A 24,879-nucleotide genomic window follows, 5' to 3' on the forward strand; every position below is an offset into this window, starting at 1 on the left:
ATTCTATAAAGCAACGAACAAAAAATACCCCAAACCAATAGAAAATCCAGGAGTCTGAAGAATGGTCCTCTGGCCACCACCTGGATCACTTCTGAGTACTGCCCCAAATTTAAAAATAACAACGGTGAAACAACTACTGATAATCATTTTGTCACTCTTTCCTGCTATTATTTAACATACATTTCTTTCTTTCCATGAATTTACTTATTGGATCCATGATATCATCATCATTTTTAGTTTTGTCAGACGGGGACACTACAGCTTCTCCATCTTCCATATCATCTTCATCTGTGTTAAACCACATCTCCTCCTCATCTTCTAGCGTTCTGGCATCTCTTCGATATCTATGATTCCTCAAAATGGAACGCATACTGTGAGCAAAGAAAAGTGAACAGGTTATTTATATAAAGATTTATTTTAGGGGCCGGGAAGGTGGCGCTAGAGGTAAGGTGTCTGCCTTACAAGCGCTAGCCAAGGAATGGACAGCGGTTCGATCCCCCGGCGTCCCATATGGTCCCCCAAAGCCAGGGGCGATTTCTGAGCACATAGCCAGGAGTAACCCCTGAGCGTCAAACGGGTGTGGCCCAAAAAAAAAAAAAAAAAAAAAGATTTATTTTAAAATATTTAAAATTCTGGCCACACCTGCCAGTGCCTTGCAGTCCACTGCACTGATTGGTGCTCAGGAGATCACAAAGTGGCAGGAGATTAAACCTGAGATTCCTGGGGCCAAGAGATAGCATGGAAGTATGGAGGTAAGGCGTTTGCCTTTCATGCAGAAAGACAGTGGTTCAAATCCCGGCATCCCGTATGGTCCCCTGTGCCTGCATGGGGCGATTTCTGAGCATAGTAGCAGGAGTATCCCCTGAGCGCTGACAGGTGTAACCCAAAAACAAACAAACAAACAAACAAAAAATCTGAGATTCCTGCATGCAAAATGTTTCAGTCCTGGAAAGTTATTTTTCCCAGTCTCTCAAGATTTGTTCAAGAGGGCTGGAACAAATGTGGCCAACCCAGGTTTGATGCCTGGTACCCTGAACACTGCCAGGTATTATTCCTGTGTACAGCAACAGATGTAACCCCTGGGCACTGCTGAGTGTGACCCCAAATCTAAACAGAAATTTGTTCAAATGTCACTTCAATCTTAATAGATTACTAGAACTAACAAAATACCGGACTGGAGAAACTATATATATAAAAAATTCAGATTTGAGGCCTGCATGAAGGCATCACCTTTGCATATTCCCATCTGTGGCCTCAAAATAGAAAGAAAAAGAGAGGGGCCAAAGAGTATGATTGACAAAGTGCTGACTTACACACAGCCAGCTTGAGTTTGATCCTGGCATCTCAACTAGACCTCTGGAGCACTGACCACTAGCAGTAATCCCCAAGAACGTATCAGGAGTAAATCCTGACCATAACTAGGTGTAGCCCATTAATCCAAAGCCAACAGAAAGGGGGCCGGAGCAATTGTACATTGGATTGGGTAGGGTATTTGCCTTGCATGTGGCTGACCAGGTTTGATCCCCAGCATCCCATATGGTCCCCTGAACCTGCAGGAGTAAACCCTGAGCACTGCCAGGTGTGGTCCCAAACCAAACCAACAGAAAATCCACAGGTCAGAGAAATGGTCCCCTGACCACCACCAGGGTCACTCCTGAGTACTGCCCCAAATTTAAAATAAAAAATTAAAACCCTAAATAGTACTCAAACATAAAAACTCTACAACATGGGGGCCGGAGATTTGCGTGGAGGTAGGGCGTTTGCCTTCCATGCAGGACAGTGGTTGGAATCCCGGCATCTCATATGGTTCCCTGAGCCTGCCAGGAGCGATTTCTGAGCATAGAGCCAGGAGTAACTCTTGAGCGCTTCCGGGTATGACCCCCAAACTAAAACTCTACAACATTTAATGTTAAATAGTAGAATCAAATTTCTTTTTTCTTTTTTTTGGGGGGCCACACCCGGTGACACTCAGGGATTACCCCTGTCTATGTGCTAAGAAATCACTCCTGGCTTGGGGGACTATATGGGATGCTGGGGGATCTAACTGTGGTCCGTCCTGAGTCAGCCACGTGCAAGGCAAATGCCCTACTGCTGTACCACTGCTCCAGCCCCAAATTTTTTCCTTTTTTTTTTTTTTTTGGTTTTTGTGCCACATCCGGCGGTGCTCGGGGGTTACTCCTGGCTGTCTGCTCAGAAATAGCTCCTGGCAGGCACGGGGGACCATAAGGGACACCGGGATTCGAACCAACCACCTTTGGTCCTGGATCAGCTGCTTGCAAGGCAAACGCCACTGTGCTATCTCTCCGGGCCCTCCTTTTTTTTTTTTTTTTTTTTTGTGGTTTTTGGGTCACACCCGGCAGTGCTCAGGGGTTATTCCTGGCTCCAGGCTCAGAAATTGCTCCTGGCAGGCACGGGAGGACCATATATGGGACGCCGGGATTCGAACCGATGACCTCCTGCATGAGAGGCAAACGCCTTACCTCCATGCTATCTCTCCGGCCCCAGAATCAAATTTCTTAATAGAATTGCAGGGGCCGGAGAGATGGCATGGAGGTAGTGTGCTTGCCTTGCATGCAGAAGGATGGTGGTTCGAATCCTGGCATCCCACGTAGTCCCCTGAGCCTGCCAGGAGCAATTTCTGACCGTAGAGCCAGGAGTAAGCTCTGAGTGCTGCCGGGTGTGACCCAAAAACCAAAAAAAAAAAAGATTTTTCTTTTTGAATCACACCCAGTGATGCTCAGGGGTTACTCCTGGCTATGGGATGCGTGGGAGGGCTGGGGGGATCGGATCGAACCAAGGCCCATCCTAGGCTAGTGCGGGTAAGGCAGACAACTTACCACTTGCGCTACCACTCTGGCCCCATGATTTTTGACCAGGCTTCCCATATGGTCCCCCGTGCCTGCCAGAAGGGACTTATGAGCACAGAGCCAGGAGTAAAACCCTGAGCGGTGCCAGGTGTGACCCCAAAACAAACAAACGAACAAAAAAGAAAGAAATTACTTCTGACAGTCTCAGGGGGTATCTTATGGGATGCTGGAGATTGAACCAGGGTGGGCTGTGTGCAAAGTAAATGCCTTACCCGCTGTGCTTTTGCTCTGGCCTCCAATTTCTAACATGAAGAATGAACAAACCGCAATTCACAATTTTTAAAACATATAGGTAAACTCAGGCATTTAGAAAATAGAACCAAAAACATTGGGGGATGAAGACAGGCTTACAAATAATGCTCAGGACAAACTGGGGGCCAACAGCAACAATATTGTCATAATAAGCAAGTCAAACAAACAGTTCAATGATTCTTAGGCCCAATACATCAACTCTTGGGTCCAGTGGTGCCAAGGGTCTCTGGGGACACAATTAGTGGTGTCTGGGGTGCCATGCTGGATGAGGGAATCAAACTTGAGGTTTCATGCACACAAGACGTGCCACAGAGCTAGTATGATACTAATGTATCACGAAAAAAATTGACCTCATCATTACAAAGTCATAACCATTTACACTAACAGAACTTCTGCCGACTATCTGCAGATTTCCTTTGCTACCAAGAATATACCACCACAAAACCACCAGCCACTAAACAAACAGGATTATGTATGTGGCAATTTACCTATCAAGTTTGGGGTTATCTTGTCTTTCCCTTTGTTGTTCAAATCTCAGTTTCAATCCTTTAAATGTCTGTACATAATCTACATCTTCCAGTGCTTTCCAGTAATTTTCAATAACATGAGCAGTTAAAGATTTTATATCTTCCTACAGGAAAAAAAAATTAAAGGAAAACTAAGTTTAGCAATATAAAGCATAATTGTCATGAATTCACAAACCCACTCAAACCATTTGACTTCAATAAAAACAGGCATAATGTATATTAGTGTCTTCAATAGCCCCAGATTTCCAGTATACTACAGAATGTTTTTATTTTTCCAAAGTGAATGCCTAGGACTGGAGTGATAGCACAGTGGTAAGACGTTTGTCTTGCATGTGGCCAACACAGGATGAACCTGGGTTCGAATGCTAGCATCCCATATGGTCCCTTGAGCCTGCCAGAAGCAACTTCTGAGCACAGAACCAGGTAATGCCTGAGAGTCGCCAGGTGTGACTGAAAAATAAAAACAAACAAACAAACAAAAAATCCCCCAAAAACAACAACAAAAAAAAACCCAAAGTGAATACCTAGTAAGTGATCTTTATTTAGTTCAGCGGGATGGGATATGAACAGATCATAAAATTACCCACAGCAAAGTGCTGAGGATGCAGGATGGCAATTATTATATAATAGTATGAATATACTTAATGCAACTTATATGACTAGTAGGGAAAATCGTTGTGCATGTCTCATACCCTTTTTTGGGAGGGGGAGTTTAGGCCATAACCGGCAGTGCTCAGGGGACTATATGAGATGCTGAAGATCAAACTCAGGTTGGCCAAGTGAGCTGTAGTATAACTCACCTGTGTATGTGTGTGTCTCCCTTATCCCCACACCTAGTGGTATTCAAGGGCTATCCTCTTTGTTCAGAAGAGATCCCTAAATGCTCAAAGGAGTGTATGTGGTGCCAGGAATAGAATCTGGGCCAGTAGGGTACAAAGTAAAAACCTTAATCTCTATACTATCTCTTCAGTCCCTATTTTACCATTATTTTTCTTTGGCCACACGCAGAATTACTGAGGGTTTACTCCTGGCCAGCTCACAGGACTTACTCCTGGAAGGCTCAAGAGACCATATGGGACGCTGGGGATTGAACCTAGATTGACTGCATGCAAATAAGTGCCCTGACTGTTGTGCTACTGTCCTGTTTAAAAAAAAATTTTTTTTTTCATTCTTTGGTGCGGAAATGATAATGCAGTGGGTAAAGCATTTGCCTTGCATGCAGCCGACCAGGGATGGACCTGAGTTTGATCCCCGGCATCCCATATGATTCCCGAGCCTGAAAGGATCAATTTCTGAGAGCAGAGTCAGGAATAATCCCTGAACACTGCCAGGTGTGCCCCAAAACAAAACAAAACAAACAACAAAAATCATTCTTTGGGGGGGAAAAGCTGAGCAGATTAAGAGATATACCCCAATATTTAAGAACCATTGTTATCTCATAAGATAAAATTTATGGGTATGTTTGAAGCAAAGTTGGAAAAGCTCAGAAAAATCTAAAAAACAAACAAAAAAGGGCCTGAATGATAGCACAGCGGTAGGGCATTTACCTCGCATGCTGCTGATCCAGAACAAACCCGGGTTCAAGCCCTAGCATCCCATATGGTTCCCCAAGCCTTGCCAGGTGTGGCCCAAAAACCAAAAATCAAAACAAAACAATTTTTTAAAAAGGAGGAAACAAAGATAGTGCCAGAGATAGTGACTATGGCTTTCCTCTCACTCTATTTTCAACTATCCTTTGCCCTAGCATACAGGATTCTGAGGATATTCTCTCAGATAATCACAGACAGGCTAAAAAATAGGTCCTTCCAGCACTGAGATATTCCCATTAGTGAAGAAAATTCAGTGTAATTTCTTTCTGCAAAGAACTGGAACCTAGGGACAGAGAGTAGAAGGGTTGGGAGCTGTTAAAAATTTTGTTTTGCTTGTAGTAGATCCTGGTTTGGAACTTTCACACCACATACTGTCCCTGAGCACCACCAGAGATCACTACTGAACCTTGTTACTTCACTAAAGTGAACTATATGTTGGCTAAAACCAAGCACTAAATTGACATAATTCATTAATTCAATAAATGAAAATATATCCCAATACTTTCAATTGTAACTTTACTTTCTTAAAATGATTACTATGATTGAAGTAAATCAATAATCAAACTATACTAATAAAGAATTCACAGGATGAGAAAGATGACTTCTGCTTTTAAATTTGAGCTTTTGGCAACATTGGTTTTCTTTTTGAAATTCCAGAAACAGAATCTCAAAAAACACTGATACTAAAACCAAAATGCAAACTAAAACAAAATACAGAACCTACCACTCTAATAAATTCAAACATCTCTATTATGGCAGAATTCATCAGATTGTAGCGGGATCCATTGTTGAGAAATGCTTTGACTACTGGTTCAAATAAAAAACTTTTCATTATGTAGCGATTGTAAAACTCATCTTTTAATCCAATAATCTTTCTCTTAAAACGAAGAGCACCTGAAACAGATATCATTGTTCAGATTATATACCACAGTTCTGTATGTTAGGCTTAGAAAAAACATCCATTACAAATAAGGTTCTTCGTGCAGTGAAACGTTAGTTGTGTTTCCAAAAGTATGAAACCTGAAGATAAGGATTACAGAAGGGTTATCAAAATAAAAAAAAATTTCTTCTAAAAGTGTGTGTTATCATAGAATACAAGTCTTGTAGCATCAGAAAAAAATCTGGAAATAAGTTGCTAATAATCAAAATATAGTGTAAGTCTGAAATAAAAGCTAAGGGTTAAAAATCCATTAGCCTTTCACACTCCTTAAGATGAAATTCGTTTATATATACCTTAAAAATAGAAAAGCCATTTGTTTTATTTGGGCAATCATTGTATAACTAGATTACTTTTGGGACACTCTTGTTATGCATCAGAGTTCTTATTTGTGGACGTTTGTATAAAACCACAAAAATCTGCCTGACTCGAAATTTGCCTTCCCATAGTTTAGAATTTAGAGGACTAAAAAAAATAAATAAAAAAGGTAGTTCTTTATGCTTACTGTAGCGAGTATGCTTTTTAAATGTTTTCTAGTTTTCATTTTTACAATCAGGCTTTAACTTACAGATGAAAAGGTATATTTACATCTTGAGGTCTGGAGAGTTAAGTCACCATTCGTCAAGATCCAAATATACTCAGATAACTAGACAAAGCCCTCTTTACCTAGGTGGAATTACCAGTAAGTTAATGCCCCAGTTATGGTAAACAGGTCAAAAAAGCATACTCACTTCATGCAGTCACATCGTCTTCGGTTGGCAAGATTAAATATTGTGTTTGTATTTTGATTTCTTTGGAGATCATGGAAGTGGCCCGTTAAATTGCCAATTTGTTATTAATCAAGTCCTTCATGAGCAGGTAGCCAGGCAACCATGCTGACACGGTTTCTGGGTGGGAAGGCAGAGGAGTAAAGCAGCTCAATTTTTCTTTAGATGGCAGAAAAGAGGTCCACAAGTGAATGCCCAATTAGGTACAGTTGACTATAAACTGCCTTAACAATGCAACTTATTTAAGATTTAAGAGTGTCTCTTTAGAAAGAGACACTCTGGGCAGGGAATTTCAAAAGTTTATAGAATAGTAACTGCATTTTATTATGTTAACTACGGAATATTTCAAGTATATATGGTGAAATAAGACATTTTACACAAGAGGCATCTTTCTGTGTATTAAGTCATAATCTAAGCATTATCTTAAGAGTTGGCGGGTTTTTAACTTTTCTAATAAAAAATGGATAAAGGAACAGGTTTTTTCCATTTGTTGATGAAAATAAAAACTAAAGAGCTCTTGCTAAAGATGCCAAACATGATTTTAGTAATTAAGACAAGAGCAATTTTTACAAATAAATTGGTACTTCAACTCTGAAGGTTTTATGAAGACTTGTGGCCTACCATAACACACACTCAGGTTGAACCTTAAGGTCCGCATGCAGTTTTCCAGTTAAGCAAAGTAAACTCCCTTCCTAGAATTCACTAAAAACAAGAATGCAGTTCTGTCTAGAAACTGCTCATGTAGAAAATGGCTCTGATGATCCTTTTTATTTTTACACTTGTTTTCATTTGCCCTCAAGAATAAGAACTATATTATTTTCACCTCAAACACTTCTCATAAAGGAAACTTGCCTCAAAAATTATCCAAGTTCTACTCTTTATTATTGAAAAAAAAGTTGCTTTCAAATGTACCAGTGAATTCTATGAAGTCAAGTTGCTCAAAGGAAATAAAAAGTATTTGAGATAGATCAAATTGACATAACTGCAGAAATTTCCATGTAAAGTGCACTCCGCTTCCACTTACATCTATAACCTTCATTAACATGGCAGGAATTCCTTTAGTTTCAATCATCTCTAAAATAAATAATTCATCTTCACCTTATATGACATGAGACTTTATATGCTCAGATAATAAGTTTAAGACTTTTGTCTCATGTGATTAATTACAACTGAGTCTACAGTGATCAAAGTATAACCTAACAAAAGCTTTATTTCAGACTTTTGTCTCATGTGATTAATTACAACTGAGTCTACAGTGATCAAAGTATAACCTAACAAAAGCTTTATTTCATTCCTCTTATTGTCATATTTGAACAAAAATTACAAAAAAAAAAAACAAAACAATACCAAAGTATGTTGTAAGATTAAAAATTATTTACAAGACCATGAAAGTGGTTAAATTGTTAGGTGTGTCTGTACATAAATATAAAAATAACCTATAAAGATTAGATTTGTCACCTGCAGACAAAGTATAATATTAAGAGATCACTCCTGGAGAGCTGAGGAACTACATGTGATTTCCCCTAAAAATTAGGTTTTTGGGTCACACCCAGCCTTGCTCAAGGCTTACTCCTGACTCTGCATTTAGAAATCATCACTTCTGGTGGTGCTCTGGGGGCCATATGTGATGCTGGGGATCAAACCCTTACCAGCAAGACAAACATCCTAACCACTGTACACTGGCCCTAATATATGTATTTAAAATCCCCTAAGCTGGGACTGGAGCTAAGTGATAGCACAATGAGTAGGGGATTTTGCCATGCACACAGCCAACCCAGGTTTGATCCCCGGCATCCCATACCCTCCCCAAATATGCTAGGAGTAAATTCTGAGCAGAGCCAGGAGTAACTCGAATGCTGCTGGGTGTGGAGCCCCCCAAACCCCCTAAGCTCTGAATAATTTACATTCAACCACTTATTACTATCTTTTGTGAGGCAAGAGATAGTATAGCAGACTAGGGTTTGATCCCCAGCACCCCATGTAGTCCCCATAGCCCACCAGGAGTAATTCTTAAGTGCAGAGTCAAGAGTAAGCCCTGAGTACTGATAATGGCCCCAAATACTTTTTTGTCCTTACAAATTGCCATCAAAATTTATGCAATACTCTTTAAATGTTCTCAAATGTATACTTTTGTTTGTTTTTGTTTTTGAGCCATATCTGGTGGTTCTCCAGGGTTACTCCTAGCCCCACATGCAGGAATTACTTTGGGATACCAGGGACTGAACTAAAGTCAGCTGTGTATAAGTTAAATCAGCTGTACTATCACAGTGGATATTTGATTTTGGGTGTTATGTGTATGTGTAAAATGTAAATACTGAATTTATTTTTTGTTGTTGTAGAATAATGCATAGATAATATATAGGTTCTACCTATATATTAATTTACATTTTCAGTAATTGTAATCTCAAAGATGAGCAAGAAAATAAACCGACACATACACTCTACACAAGGTGAACAACAGCTTTAACTGTTATCCCACAGAACATTTAACGACATTTTATTTTATTTTTATTTATTTATTTATTTATTTTTTGGTTTTTGGGCCACACCTGGCGGTGTTCAGGGGTTACTCCTGGCTGTCTGCTCAGAAATCGCTCCTGGCAGGCACGGGGACCATATGGGACACCGGGATTCGAACCAACCACCTTTGGTCCTGGATCGGCTGCTTGCAAGGCAAACACCGCTGTGCTATCTCTCCGGGCCCCATTTAACGTCATTTTAAAAGGAAAATAGGTTTAATTATTTTGGGAGGAGAGGGCAAAGAAAAGGGGCACCATTAATACAAACAGCAAGGCTTGGGAGACAATGTAGTGCTGGTGATTGAACCCAGGCCTCGCACCTGCAAAGCATGTGCTCTGGGATCCTCTGAGGTACATCCTGGCTCTTTTAGTACTATTTTGTTTTTTGGGTCACACTTAGTGGTGCTTAGGTGCTATTTCTGGTTCTGTGCTTTGGGGCAAGAAGGGTGGGTCACTCTTGGAGAGATCCTAATGCTTGGTTCTAGGGACTGAACTTAGGTCTACTGCTTGCAAAGCATGATCCTCAATCTGTCGGTAACAACAGCAACCCCTAGCAATGCTCAGGGCTTACTCCTGGCTGAGAATCCAGAGATCATTCCTGGTGGTACTCCGGGGGACTATATGGGATGCAAGGGATTAAAACCCAGGCTGAAGACATGCAAAGCCAGCACCCTACCTGCTGTACTCTCTCTTGCACCATACTATCTAAAACTATTTGTTTTATTTATTTTGGTTTTTGGGCCACATCCAGCGGGACTCAGCGGTTACTTTTGGCTCTGCACTCAGAAATCGCTCCTGGCTCGGGGAACCATATGGGATGCCAGAGACCGAACCTGGGTCCATCTTGGGTCAGCTGTATGCATGGCAAACGCTCTACCACTACGCCACCACTCTGGCCCCTAAGAGGTATTTTTTTTTTTGGTCACATCCAGTGGTGCTCAGGAGTTACTCTTGGCTCTGCACTCAGAAATCACTCCTGGCAGGCACAGGGACCATATGGAATGACAAGATTTGAACCACTGTCTGTTCTGAATCAGTCGGGTGCAAGGTAAATGCCCTACAGCTGTGCTATATCTCTGGCCCATCCTCAAAGACTTTTCTTGGGTCACACCCCATGGTGCTCTGGGGTTTACTCCTGGCTTTGCGCTCAGAAATCGCTCCTGGTAGGCTCTGGAGACTATATGAGATGCCAGGATTCGAATCACCGTCCATCCTGGATCTGCTACATGCAAGGCAAATGACCTACTGCTGTGCTATCACTCTGACCCCCTCAAAGACTTTTGTTTGTTTTTTTTCCTTTTGGCCACACCCGTTGACACTCAGGGGTTACTCCTGGCTATGCACTCAGAAATCGCTCCTGGCTTAGGGGACCATATGGGATGTTGGGGAATTGAATCATGGTCGTCCTAGGCTAGCGCTTTGCAAGGCAGACGCCTTACATCTAGTGCCACCGCTCCGGCCCCTCAAAGACTATTTTAAAGAAAAAGTGTATACATGTTTTTCTTCCATTTTGATTTTTGGGTCACACCCGGTGGTGCTCAGGGTTTCCTTCCAGCAAGACTTACAGGACCAAATGAGATGCTGGAGATGGAACCCAGGTTGGCATGTGTGCTACTTGTATCATTGCTCAAGCACATCCCCTAATGTTAAAAAAAATAATGCCTATAATTTAATGAGTTTAAATGAGAGAGAAAATCTGTATGTTTAGGTCTCTAATTATCATGCATTTAAATAACAACAATCAACTTTATCCCTAAGAAACAAAAAGGCATAAAAGAATTGACAAAAGGCATCTTAACTGAGCCTCTAAATTTCACCTGCCAACTTACCAAAGAAAAGTGGCTGCTCCTATTTTCAATTCAGAAGGTTTGTTTTTTGGGCCACACTTGATCAAGGGTTACTCCTGGCTCTGTACTCAGAACTCATTCCTGGCAGACTTGGGGGGGGAACATATGGGATGCCAGGAATTGAACCCAGGTCCGTCCTGGGTTGGGTGCGTGCAAGGCAAATGCTCTACTGCTACACTATCTCCCCAGCCCCGAACTAAACCAACATTTAACAGCCTTTTCTTCTGAAAGAGCTGACATAATATCCCATTAAGGACCACAAGTTAGACCTTATGGGCCACCTACTGTTTCTGTACTTATTTTTTAGATATGTGTGGGTGATTGAACAAAAGCAGATTACAGGCTGCATATGGCCACAGCAGCAGACTGCCATCCCTACTCTAAAGCACCAGAGGGAACACAATAGAGCAAGCACATCTCAGTAAATCTGGGAAAATGTATTTGTAGAAATAATGAATAAAACATCTGAGGTTATCTGAGTTTGCTTTCTATAACTTAGAATGGTTTTTGGAAACTTAGTAAGCACTATTAGTCATACATTTTTTTCAAATAAAAAATTCTTCATGACTCCAGTCTCACAAACACCTACATTTTAATTAGACATACCAAAGTCACTTAAGGATGGGAAAAAAACCACAATGACAAAAAATACCTGAAACCAAACTATAACTATTTTAAAAAACAAAAACAAAAAGAATGCTGGAGCCAGAATGATAGAACAATGGGGAGGGTGTTTGTCTTGTTTATGGCTGACCCAGGTTAGATCCCATGTGTCCCACGTGGTTGCCCAACCACCAGGTTACTCCTTGAGAAGTACCATGAGGTACTTACCATCAGGAGCACAGAGAGAGGATTAACCTGAGAGCCATTGGGTGTGCTCCCAAAACAAAACAAAGGTTGAAGAGATAGTATATGGGGTAAGGTGCTTACCTTGCACATGGCCAACCCGAGTAAGAGTTCCAGCATTCCATATGGGCCCCTGATCACTGTGGGAAGTTATTCCTGAGCAGAGTGTGCAAAAACAAAAACAAAAAAGCTCCAAACAAACAAACAAAAAACCTCCAAGACAACAGTTTAAAAAAAGGGGGTTCCCAGATAAACAGTACAGTAGTTAAGGCACTTACTTGCCTTCTATGTGGCCAACCTGGGTTCGATTCCCACCATGTCATATGGTCCCTTGGGCAATCTAGGAATGATTCCTGAACACAGAACCAGGCATTTAGCCTGAGCACTGCTGGGTATGACCAATTTAAAGGAAGAAAAAAAAAATGAACAAAGGAAAAACAATATACTTAAAAATGTCGCAAAACTATATATTATCAGAGTAGTGTATCAAATCTGGATTGCTCAAACTAAAAACAGTATATTGTCTTCTTAGAACCTAACAGAGACAAATAATTGTCCTAACAGTAACACTTACATAATGCCAAGAAAGCATGCTTTGAAGCCATCAGTACAAGCACTCTCCGAAGGATGTCCTTATTAATAATGTAATTCTTAATGTGGTAGGTATGGTGCTCCACACAAAACGTTAACAACTCCAACACAAGCGCCAACAACTGAGCTGTTTGAAAATCATCTAAAATAAACCAAAAAGCATATTTAACACTTTTTCCTCTTTAAAGTATTCAGATTTCAATAAAGTTAAAATCCTCTTATCAAGCAATTTTCTGGTTTGTTTTTGTGCCACACATGGCAATATTTGGTGATGATATGGGGTGCCTGAGTCAGGAACATGCAAGGCAAGTGCCTTACCTGCTGTATTTCTTTAGATCTTAACCAAAGTATTTTCAAGACTAGGAAACAGAAACTGGCATTTATTGGATGCTAACTTATACCAGAACATCTTTTTTCCATTTGTATTTTGGCCACACCTGGTGGTTTTTAGGACTTACTCCTGGCTCTGTACTCAGGAAATCACTCTGGTAGACCACCTAGGATGCCAGAGTGTCACCTTAGAATTCCCTGTTCAAAGGATGAAAAATGGGCTTATTGGGCCTGGAGAGATAGCACAGCGGCGTTTGCCTTGCTATCAGCCGATCCAGGACCTAAGGTGGTTGGTTCAAATCCTGGTGTCCCATATGGTCTCCTGTGCCTGCCAGAAGCTACAGCCAGGAGTAACCCCTGAGCAATGCCGGGTGTGGCCCAAAAACCAAAAAAAAAAAGAAAAATGGGCTTGAAATGAAGCCTCAAACTTTATCTACTCAGGGATCACTTAGGGTACCCAAGAATTGGACCCAAGCTTGCTACATACAAGGCAAGCATACCACCCACTGTATATTACTCAGGCCTTTTTTGATGGCTCTAACACCAACTCCAAGTCTCAGAATTCAAGAGCCTTATCTTACCTTTGCTAGGCTTGTCTTCTGTTGTATTTGCCAGTAACGGAGCAGTGAGGACATGCATACAGTGCTTATAGAAGAAACCCAGAAATTCAGTTTTTTCTGTTTTCTAAGGGATTGGAAAAGACTTCTATGAACTTTAACTGCATTGAGCCCTACCAATTGTTAAAAAAAATGACTATTATATTATAAAAAGAATTGAAATGCCCATGGCTTACATTGGCAGTAGCTAACATGTTCTCTGGATCAACTAAAGTTCGAAGCAGGCCCATAAGTTGGACTGCCCCTCCAAGTTCAGGGTCTGTATCACAAATCATATGTTCTATAATGAGGTTGATGAGCAAAATATCCTGGGAAGAAAAATAAATGTAATAAGGACCATTTATAGAGATCGAAACAGCATGTACTATGACAACCACTACAATGTTATACCTATCTCTAAAAAGATAGCCCTCCTGAAGAAATTTATTATGAGTTTATAGCTTTAATACTTAGAACATTTAGGGCCAGAGATAGCACAGGTGTTAAGGGACATGCTAAGCATGTATTGTCCCTGGTCCAATTTCTGGAACCATGAGGCCTCCCAATCTTTGTCTGGGGGGGGGGTGGGGGGGAACCAAATCCCAGAGGTCTGGCAGTTTCACTGAACAAAAGCAGCATTGCATTCTCAGACCTACTAACTGCCAACCTACTCTTCCATTATCACTGGAAAGGGCATTAGAACCCAAGCACCTCTAATTAAACAGCAAAATTATTTTTTTACTTGTTGTTTTGGGGCCACACCTAGAGGTGCTCAGGGGTTACCCCTGGCTCTGTGCTCAGAAATCACTCCTGGCAAGCTTGAGGGGACCGTACAGGATGGCAGGGATGGAGCCCGGATCCGTCCCACATTAGCCATGTGCAAGGCAAATATCCTACCGCTGTGCTATTGTTCTGACCCTGAACAGCAAGATTATTTAATTAGAATTTCTAATTCTTTTCTAGTTTTACTGCATTTTCTTTTACTGTCCCTTTCAGTCACAGTGCTCAGAGCGTGCACAGGGCTTACTCTTGGCAGTGCTGGGGTGGGTGGTGGGGGACAGATGCCAATTGGGATACTGGGGATCAAACCCTGGTTGGCTATGTGCAAGGCAGGTACCCTACCCATAGTACTATTTCTTCAGCTGCTTTTCAAATACATTTTTAGTTTCTACATACTTATATTCCATATGTGAAGGTGGAACAAAGTTTTCATTTAGAATAAATTCAAGAAAAATTAAATGTCAGAAATTGAGGAAAACAAGACAGAGAATTTATAGATTCCAATCCTGAAGCTAGTGTTCTTAGCTCAAGGCGTACCTGAGTAGGACTCAGTAAGAAAATTCTTACTCTTAACTCTAAATGCAATGATAGGATGAATAGACAGAAAACGCACAGTTCAGGGGTCGAAGCGATAACACAACAGTAGGGTGTTTGCCTTGCATGGTATCAACCAGGGATGGATCCAGGTTTAATTTCTGAGTGCAGAGCCAGGAGTAACCCCTAAGCACCGGCAGGGTATGACTCCAAAACACACACACACACAAACACACAAAATGCACATTACACAGAAATCATGATACACACACAAAGAAAATGCACAGTATACACACACACACACACACCCACATAGAAATCATGACACACACCACCGGTGGGGTGACTCCAAAACACACACATACAAAATGTACAGTACACAGAAATCATGACACACACACAAAGAAAATGCACAGTACATAGAAATCATGATCTATCCTGGCAGTCAAAAGGTCCAAGGTATATGAATATGATAAAAATTAGAGTCAACAAGAAGAGTATTTCATTTCTAATAATAAAGTTTGTTAAGATAGTGAAGCCTCATCCCCCCCATTCTTCCTAAGCAACTTGACCTTACCAGCCCATTTCCTGGGAGGGGTCTTGGAAAGGGTAGATAAGGCTTTGACCAGAGGGGATTAGGCCTTTTGGTCCTTTGCCAGCATGGAGGTCAAAGGGAAGATGGCTGAAAGGAGTTAAGTTGCAGGGCTAGCTAAGAATGGCTGAATGCTTAAAAGGTTATGATATAGGCCACACATGTGGTGGATAAGGCATGAATAAAGTTGATGCTTCCTGAAGCCTGCTGTGAGTGAGTTCAATACCCGTCGCTTTCCTGGACCCCAGACCCGCCTGTTGATGGGGGATGAAGCCACGTGGCCATGGCCTAAGAATAAAGGCCTCCATCCACCTCTACCCAGCAACCATCGTTAATTATTTAATTCTACAAAATAGGCCTTGCCCCTTTGGTGGAGTGTCTTTCCACATCCAGCATTGTTCCAGAGACCAAACAGGGCTGGGGAATCTAATAAGAGGTTGGCTTTATGTAAGGCCTTAACCCTGTACCTCTTCTCTGAACTAACACAGGAATATTTTATAAAATAAAACTGTGACATATTAGCAGTTCAAGTTGGTTCTTTGCTATACCTATCCTGGCACTGCAATTTAAAAAAAAATCCTGCAATATAGAAGTTACGATGTATCTAATTTTACAGATATTATAAAACATTAATCAGTATTTTCAAACTATGGACTAACTGATCTGAGTTGGCAGTGTACAAGGTAAGCGACTTACACACAGCAGTATCTTCTCCAGCACTTTTTTTTTTGTTTTTCGGGCCACACCCATTTGATGCTCAGGGGTTACTCCTGGCTAAGTGCTCAGAAATGCCCCTGGCTTAGGGGGACCATATGGGAGGCCAGGGGATCGAACGGTGGTCCTTCCTTGGCTAGCGCTTGCAAGGCAGACACACCTTACCTCTAGCGCCACCTCGCCAGCCCCTCCAGCACTTTTTAACTGGCAGCTCTCAGGAGTTACTGCTAGCTCTAATCTTAGGGACCAGTACTGCATGGGAACCCTATGGGATGCTAAGTGTTTAAAACTGGTCCAGTTGGGTGCAAGGCCAGTGCAAGTGCCCTACCTGCTGTACTATCACATTGGTCCCTCATTCTTCATTATTGATTTTGAGAATGTAGTCAATGCCCGTGGTTGTGCATGGGGACCATATGGGGTACAAGGGACTATACCTGAATTGGATGTAAAGCAAGCACTGCACAGGCTATACTACTGCACAGGCTATACTACTGTTTATTCAAGTAAAGTTACTTCTAAGATTTTAGGGCAGGGGTCTCTGTACAACATTTTGTGGCCCTGCCCTAGAGGAATCTTTTTTTGTTTTGTTTTAGTTGTTTGGGTCACACCCCCGAGTGTTCAAGGCTTACTGCTGACTTTGCACTCAAGGATCACCCCGACTTTGCCTCCTGCAGCCCCCAGGTAAATTGAGTTTGAGACCCCTGTTTTAGGGGGAGGAAATTGGAGGAAGGGAAGACTGATAATCATTGACTTAATTATCTGAAAGAAGAGACCACCACATTTAGAGCTGCCACATGTGAGGCACATATACTTCAGGATGTGTCCATCACAAGATTAATTCCATTTATTTAAAAACTGGTGTTTTAAGGGCTGGAGCGGTAGAGCAGGCTGTAGGGCATTTGCCTTGCACACACCAACAGAGGAAGCACTGTGGTTTGATTCCCCAGCATCCCATATAGTTCCCCAAGACAGGAGTGATTTCTGAGCGCATAGCCAGGAATAACTCGAGTGTCACCAGGTGACGTCCAAAAACAACAATAAAATAACCCCAAACAAACAAAAACCCTGGTGTTTTAAAGAGAACACCAAGTTTCCTATGGTTAGGTAGTCTGGGATTACCTTACATGTCTATGGAAAGTAGTGTAATCAAATGGTTCAAAAGAGTTAAATGACCGTGTTACTTTTAAAATTTGAAAGATTCATCTTGTGGGGGGGAGAAGAGATAGCGCAAAGGACCAATGTGGTAGTGTTTAATTCCTAGTATATCATGTTCCATGAGCATCTCTGAGAACCCCAATCAAAACAAAAACCTTGATCTCAAAAACCTGGGGGGAAATCATCTTAGAAACAATTATTGTTCTGAGACAATTATAACTGAGATGAAAACCAATTTAGGGGAAAAATATAAGTTGCTTGATAGCATAGCAACAATTTTCTCAAACACAAACTCTTTAATTGTCTGTAAAAAATTAAGTCATAGCTCCCCATGTATACTTACTGTTAGTGCAAATAATATTTACCTTGTTGTTTATTTTTTGCTCTGTTAACTTCTTACTTACATCATCATTCTGTTGTGCCTCCTGCATGACAAACTCTCGTACCATGGATGGATTATATTCAACCAAGTATGAGAAAATATCAGTAGCAGCACTGCGCACCTGCATGTCATCCATACCCTGTGGATACAGAACACTCAATCCTCTTACACTCACAAACATTTGGAAGCTATCATCCAAATCCCAAAACAAGAGAAAAATACAAAAAAAAAAAAAAAAAAAAAAGAAAGGAAATTCTATATGTAAAATTATGGATTACTTTTATTACTTTTATTTCCATTTACCTTCCTACTTTATTATCTCAAAGCTTACAAAGAAATTACTTCCAAAATATGAAAATCATCCAGGTTCTCTGTAAGTAATCCATATATAATATTATTTGTAAATTGGGGCTGGGAGCAGTGGTGCTAGTGGTAAGGCAGACGTCTGCCTTGAAAGCTCAAACCTAGGACAGACCACGGTTTGATCCCCTGGTGTCCCATATGGTCCCCCAAGCCAGGAGCGATCTCTGAGCACATAACCAGGAGTAACTCCTGAGCATCACTGGGTGTGGCCCAAACCCCCCCCCCCCGAAAATTTTTTTTGTAAATTATATGTTACAAGTAATGTAAAGAAACTATAAATTAAAAGAAACCAACTTACAAGGATGACTTCTAGAGCTGGTAGTATGCCCATATTTGATAAAGTCTTGAAAAAAGCATCTCTGTTTTGAGGTTGTAGCGTTTGGGAAAATGCACAGAATTCTTTCAAAAAGTTTACCTAAAATTGGGGGAGAATAGAGTAAATATAAAAGATTTTTTTTTTGGCTTTTGGGCCACACCCAGTAACGCTCAGGGGTTACTCCTGGCTATGCGCTCAGAAGTTGCTCCTGGCTTGGGGGACCATATGGGACACCGGGGGATCGAACCGCGGTCCGTCCAAAGCTAGCGCAGGCAAGGCAGGCACCTTACCTTTAGCACCACCGCCCGGCCCCGAAATATAAAAGATTTTTGTTACAATCCTGTCACTTTCACAATATCAAATTACCTACCAATTCCTGTCTCTTTTCCTCATCTGTTGCTTCATCAGTTAGTTGTGCAAACAAATCTGTCAGAAACTTTTCGTCTTCCTATGTAAAGAAAACATTAGTGTTAAGAGTACAGTAACATAGAATTTCAAGGTAATAAAAGAAATGACAATTGAAACAAGATGAGAATGGAGTTATGTAAAAACTTATTTTTCTCTAAGTTAATTTTATTTTCTATATATTTAAAGAAAACGCATCACATAGTTGACATAACTGATCATAATACATTTGCTGAAAAAATGCGTATTTTTTTGATGGGGGGGTCACACCTGGCAGTGCTCTGGGGTAGTCCTGGCTCTACGCTCAGAAATCGCTCCTGGCAGGCACGGGGGACCATATGGGATGCCGGGATTCGAACCACCATCCTGCATGCAAGGCAAACGCCCTATCTCCATGCTATCCTCTGGCCCAAAAAACTTATTAAAAAAATTTTTTTAGTATCAGGGATTTGAACCCAGGCTTCACACATTTAAGAAGCACAAGGCCACTCCCATGGCCCAGAAATAATGTGTTTGTTTTTATTTTATATATATATTTTGGGCTACACTTGGTGATGTCCAGGAGTTACTCCTGGCTATGCGCTCAGAGATCACTCCTGGCTTGGAGGACTATATGGAATGCTGGGTATTGAACAGTTGTCTGTCCTAGGTCAGCCGTGTGCAAGGCAAATAAAGGCCCTACCACTGTGTGTTTGTTTTTAAAGAAAAGCTATCAGGATAAAATGTAGATATTTTTGGTGTTTTGGGTTATACCCAACTGTGCTTAGGGGTTAATCCTGACTCTGCGGTCAGAAATAACTTCCAGCAAGCTTGGGGGGGGGGAGAGCATATGGGGTATTTGGGATAGAACCCAGGGTCGATTTAGCCACATGCAATGCAAACACCCTACCCGCTGTGCTATAGATGTAGCCCAAAATGTCGATTTGTTTGTTTGTTTTTGGGCAACACTCAGGAATGTTCAGGGGTTAATTAATCTTGGGTATGACCTCAGGAATCATTTCTGGTGGAGAATAGAGGACATATGAGATGACTGGGGTCAGCTGTATATATAGCAAGAGCCCTCGCTGTTATACCATTTCATAATCTTTTTTTTTTTTTTTTTGGTTTTTGGGTCACACCCGGCAGTGCTCAGGGGTTATTCCTGGCTCCAGGCTCAGAACTTGCTCCTGGCAGGCACGGGGGGCCATATGGGGTGCCGGGATTCGAACCGATGACCTCCTGCATGAAAGGCAAACGCCTTACCTCCATGCTATCTCTCCAGCCCCTTCATAATATTTCTTTCTTTTTATTTGTTTTGGTTTTTGGGTCACACCCGGCAGCGCTCAGGGGTTACTCGTGGCTCTTTGCTCAAAAATTGCTCCTGACAAGGCTCAGGGGACCATATTAAATGCCGGGATTCTAACCACTGTCCTTCTGCATACAAGGCAAACGCACTACCTTCATGCTATCTCTCTGGCCCCCATTTCATGGCATTTCTAGAGAAAAATCTATTTTTTTATTCTGACAAGATTCTCTCCCTACCTCCCCTCCCTGGTCACCCCTGGCAGTAGTATGTTCTGGGACCATATAAGCACTCCAGAGATTGAACTAGGTTGGCCACGTGCAAGAAGAGTGGTATACTCACTGTACTCAACACCAAGGCTCAATTTCATAAGCCTATTTAAAGACCAAACTAAGTGTTATAGGGTTTGTGGACCAAATGGTTTGAACCACAATCGCAACACTCTGGCTTACAGCTGGAAATACTCATCAGTATGGAAATTAACACATAATTGAGTGCGAATACATTTTATTTGCAAATATTGGTGTGGGCCATAGAAATCCCTGAGCTGTTGAGCATGGCTCCGAAACCAATAAATAAATAAGCAAGCAAGCAAGCTTATTTCCATATACTTTTCCTAAATGTATAGATAGGCCATTAAGAAAATGGCATCTTGGAGAGATAGCACAGCAGTGTTTGCCTTGCAAGCAGCTGATCCAGGACCAAAGGTGGTTGGTTCGAATCCTGGTGTCCCATATGGTCCCCCGTGCCTGCCAGGAGCTATTTCTGAGCAGACAGCCAGGAGTAACCCCTGAGCACCGCCGGGTGTGGCCCAAAAAAACAAAAAACAAAAAACAAAAAAAAGAGAGAGAAAAAAAAAGAAAATGGCTTCTGATTTCAAGAGATATACTATTTATCTATGTATCCATCCATAGTCTACTAATTGGAAATCAAACCACCGTATTTTCCGGTGTATAAGAGACTTTTGAAACAAAAAAGTCAACCGAAAATAGGGGGTAGTCTTATATGCCGAGTATATCCCGAAAAATGTTTCAATATGCCGCTAAATGAAAATTGTCTGAATATTGCCACAAAACGAATTTCCCAACTCGATCCTGCACCAATCACTGCAAGGCTGCTCGGACCACCTCTCTAACCCAGCCAATCCAAGCAGGCTTTTTATGCATGCAAATTAGACAATGTTCTGGACCCAAATCTACACTGTAAAAAGCCTGCTCAGATTGGCCAGAGTCAGAGAAAGTCTATTCTAGTATAACCTTTGAACCTTTGCTTTGTGATAGGCTCATTGTGGTACATGAGCACAGGAACGTTCTGTCTGATACAGCGAATATAGGTCTAAACCTATGTTTTAACTGCAAAATTAGGGGGTTGTCTTATACACCGAAAAATACAGTAGTAAAAATATTGATTGTATTGTATAGAGGGTAGCTAATACTAAGAACACAATATTACGGTAAGATTGTCACACAAGGTTAGATAAGGACCACCTTTAAATTGTATTGTAATCACTGACAAAAATGGCAATATTCTTTTTCCTTCACAACACTTCAGACAGCTGTTTTTTCTTTTGGTTTTTGGGCCACACCTGAGAATGCTCAGGCTATGTGCTCAGAAATCACTCCTGGCTTGGGGACCATATGAGATATAGGAGATCAAACCGCGGTCCATCCTAGGTTAGGGCTTGCAAGTGAAAGGCAAACACCCTACTGCTTGTGCCACAGCCCAGCCCTTCAGACAACTTTTAGCATCAAAAGAAACTATAGGGGCCGAAGAGATAGCATGGAGGTAAGGCGTTTGCCTTGCATGCAGAAGAATGCTGGTTAGAATCCCAGCATCCCATATGGTCCCTCTGAGCGCTGCCAGGTGTGACCCAAAAGAAAACCCAAAACAAAAAGGAACTATAGTTAGTAGTAACATTTTACAGGTAAGACAAACTGCTGCCTTACCCAAAGGCCTAACAAATGTGGAGCTACAGAAAAAGATGGGTAACAAATCAGGACTATTCAAGGAAACCAGAAAGTGTTAAGAACAATCTACTAGGTCCTGGTTAACTAGGAAAATCTAGTTCCTTACCAAAGAACAAATGAAAATTGGTTATTAGAACTCTTCTTCCAGGCCCGGAGAGATAGCACAGTGGCGTTTGCCTTGCAAGCAGCTGATCCAGGACCAAAGGTGGTTGGTTCGAATCCCGGTATCCCATATGGTCCCCTGTGCCTGCCAGGAGCTATTTCTGAGCAGACAGCCAGGAGTAACCCCTGAGCACCGCCGGGTGTGGCCCAGAAACCAAAAAAAAAAAAAGGACTCTTCTTCCTCCACATAATTACAATATGATGTATGAGGAATTACTATTGTACTTTCCATGTTTCGTCTAGTATTTGTTTTATGGTCTTGTTTTTGTTTTTGTTGAGGGGGAGGGGCACAACTGGTGACACTCAGAAGTTACTCCTGACTCTATACTCAGAAATTACATCTGAGGCCGGAGAGATAGCATGGAGGTAAGGCATTTGCCTTTCATGCAGGAGGTCATCGGTTCGAACCCCGGCGTCCCACATGGTCCCTGGTGCCTGCCAGGAGCAATTTCTGAGCCTGGAGCCAGGAATAACCCGAGCACTGCCGGGTGTGACCCCCCCCAAAAATTTACATCTGGGGGTATCTGGGGGCCAGACTAATAGCACAGTGGAAGGGTGTTTGCCTTGCAAGAGTCAAATCCGGACAGACTCCAGTTCGATCCTGGCATCCTGTATAGTCCCAAGCCTGACAGGAGTGATTTGTGAGTGTAGAGCCAGAAGTAACCCGAGCACAGCTAGATGTGGCCCCCAAACAAACAAAAATTACGTCTGGCAGGCTCAGGGGATCATATGGGATGCCAGGGATTGTACCCGGCTGGCTGTGTGCAAGGCAAACAGCCTACCCACTGTGTTATTGCTCCAGCCCCCTATATGGTCTTTTTTTTTTTTTTTTCCTTTTTGGTTTTTATGGATCACACCAGGCAGTGCTCAGGGGTTTCTGGCTCTTCGCTCAGAAACAGCTCCTGGCCTTCACGGGGTCAACCAGGTTCTATTCCTAGTACCACATATGATTTCCCAAGGTCTGCCAGAAGTGATCCCTGAGGATAGGCCAGAGATTGAACTTAGCCCTAAACAAGTATGACCCAAACTCTGAAGGGGGAAAGAGAAGGAACCAAGAAAACAAGTCCTTAAGAGATTATAAGAACTACCCACTTCTGAGCAGAGAGATAGTCTGGAGGTAAGGCGTCTGCTTTCCATGCAGAAGGACAGTGGATCAAAACCCAGCATCCCATATGGTACCCGCGATTTCTGAGTGTAGAGCCAGGAGTAACCCCTGAGCACTGCTGGATGTGACCCAAAAACCAAAACCGAAACAAAACAAAACAAAAAAAAAAAACCCCAAAAACAAAAAACTACCCACTTCGACACAACTGTTTTAGAGATAGGCAGAACTCAAACTCCTATTTACACCTAATATTCCCATAACTAAAAATGTCTTTCTAGCAGAGAGATAAGCAATTTGCCAGCATATCCTACTCCTTGATCCTAAAAGTGGTTATTTAATATTGTCATTATTTGGGTTTTCTATAAATTCCTCAAGAATTTACAGAAATAGCTCCTGGTGGGCACGAGGGACCATATGGGATGCCTGGATTCCAACCAACCACCTTAGGTCCTGGGTCGGCTGCTTGCAAGGCCAACGCCACTGTGCTATCTCTCTGGCCCCAGATTTCCATTTTCTTTTCTCTTCCAATATCTTCTATTCTATAAACAGCATAAGCCCCACCCTCTGTACTATCTCCCTACCCCTCATCAGCTCTCAACTTCATCACCTTCCCTAACCCAAATACAACATATTACATATCCTTGCAATATTGTCAACATTCTTAAGGACACAATGCACTTTATGTATAAAAAACATCAAAATTATTTCGTTAAACACAACAGTTTAACATACCTGTAACATGCCAACAATTTCTACCTTATTGAAAAATATAAATGAGTGCAGAGTTGACAACATATTTTCTTCAAAGACTGAAGGGGTAGGTAGAACCATATCTTGTATATACTGAACTCTGTACGTCTGGTGAATTTTTTGTTTCAGCTCAGGATCGGATATGGGAATCACTTCTTTAAACTTGGCAGTTTTAGTTAGAAATTCCCTGTGTTTTCGTGGTTGTGATAAAGCAGGATCATATTCTAAGCATCCAATAACATCCATTATACATTCCTCAGAGAACATAACTTCGAAAAGAGCAGTTCGATTCAAGAGGAATATGCCTTTGATAATTTCATAAAGGTGGTGCAGTCCTTCAATATTTTCTAAATCCTCACACACATGAAAAAGCTCTAAGAGCTTTTTAATATAACCCTCATTTTCCAGTGCTAGTGCAAGTTTTTCACGACGAAGTGGGGAAGGTAAAGATGATGCAACAAGTTCAGCAATCTCCTCAAGGCGACTCAGTTCACAAGATGGCAATTCTAAACCTGGTGATGACATATCATCAAAACGTTCCTCTTCAGATTCATCTACAAGGTCCTGAGTGATGTCCACCGAAGGATCCTTCCCTTGAACCTATTGAATAAGATTTATAAAAGCTGACAAAATATATGCGAGCAAGCAAGACTAAATGATATTCTTAGATGAAAATGAAGTTATAATATTTCAAAGTTGAGGTC

The 24,879-nt window shown here is 41.6% G+C and overlaps 1 protein-coding gene across 2 annotated transcripts in view; it reads right to left on the reverse strand.

The window, feature by feature from the left end:
• The window catches only part of PPP4R3A (protein phosphatase 4 regulatory subunit 3A), a 52,544-nt gene that overhangs the window by 5,511 nt on the left and 22,154 nt on the right, over window positions 1-24,879 (reverse strand). Inside the window, exons 4-13 of one of the 2 annotated variants that reach the window (XM_049769786.1) lie at window positions 24,158-24,775; window positions 18,875-18,952; window positions 18,487-18,603; window positions 17,848-17,964; window positions 13,866-13,997; window positions 13,654-13,756; window positions 12,726-12,884; window positions 5,960-6,129; window positions 3,608-3,750; window positions 181-371 (exon numbers count right to left, since the gene is read on the reverse strand). In XM_049769786.1, coding sequence (XP_049625743.1) covers window positions 181-371; window positions 3,608-3,750; window positions 5,960-6,129; window positions 12,726-12,884; window positions 13,654-13,756; window positions 13,866-13,997; window positions 17,848-17,964; window positions 18,487-18,603; window positions 18,875-18,952; window positions 24,158-24,775 — 1,828 coding nt within the window. Of the gene's footprint in view, window positions 1-180; window positions 372-3,607; window positions 3,751-5,959; window positions 6,130-12,725; window positions 12,885-13,653; window positions 13,757-13,865; window positions 13,998-17,808; window positions 17,965-18,486; window positions 18,604-18,874; window positions 18,953-24,157; window positions 24,776-24,879 lie in introns of both variants that reach the window. The other variant, XM_049769785.1, reaches the window with a different exon arrangement.

This window comes from Suncus etruscus, chromosome 3 (assembly GCF_024139225.1).
Source record: "Suncus etruscus isolate mSunEtr1 chromosome 3, mSunEtr1.pri.cur, whole genome shotgun sequence".
NCBI classification, from domain to species: domain Eukaryota; kingdom Metazoa; phylum Chordata; class Mammalia; order Eulipotyphla; family Soricidae; genus Suncus; species Suncus etruscus.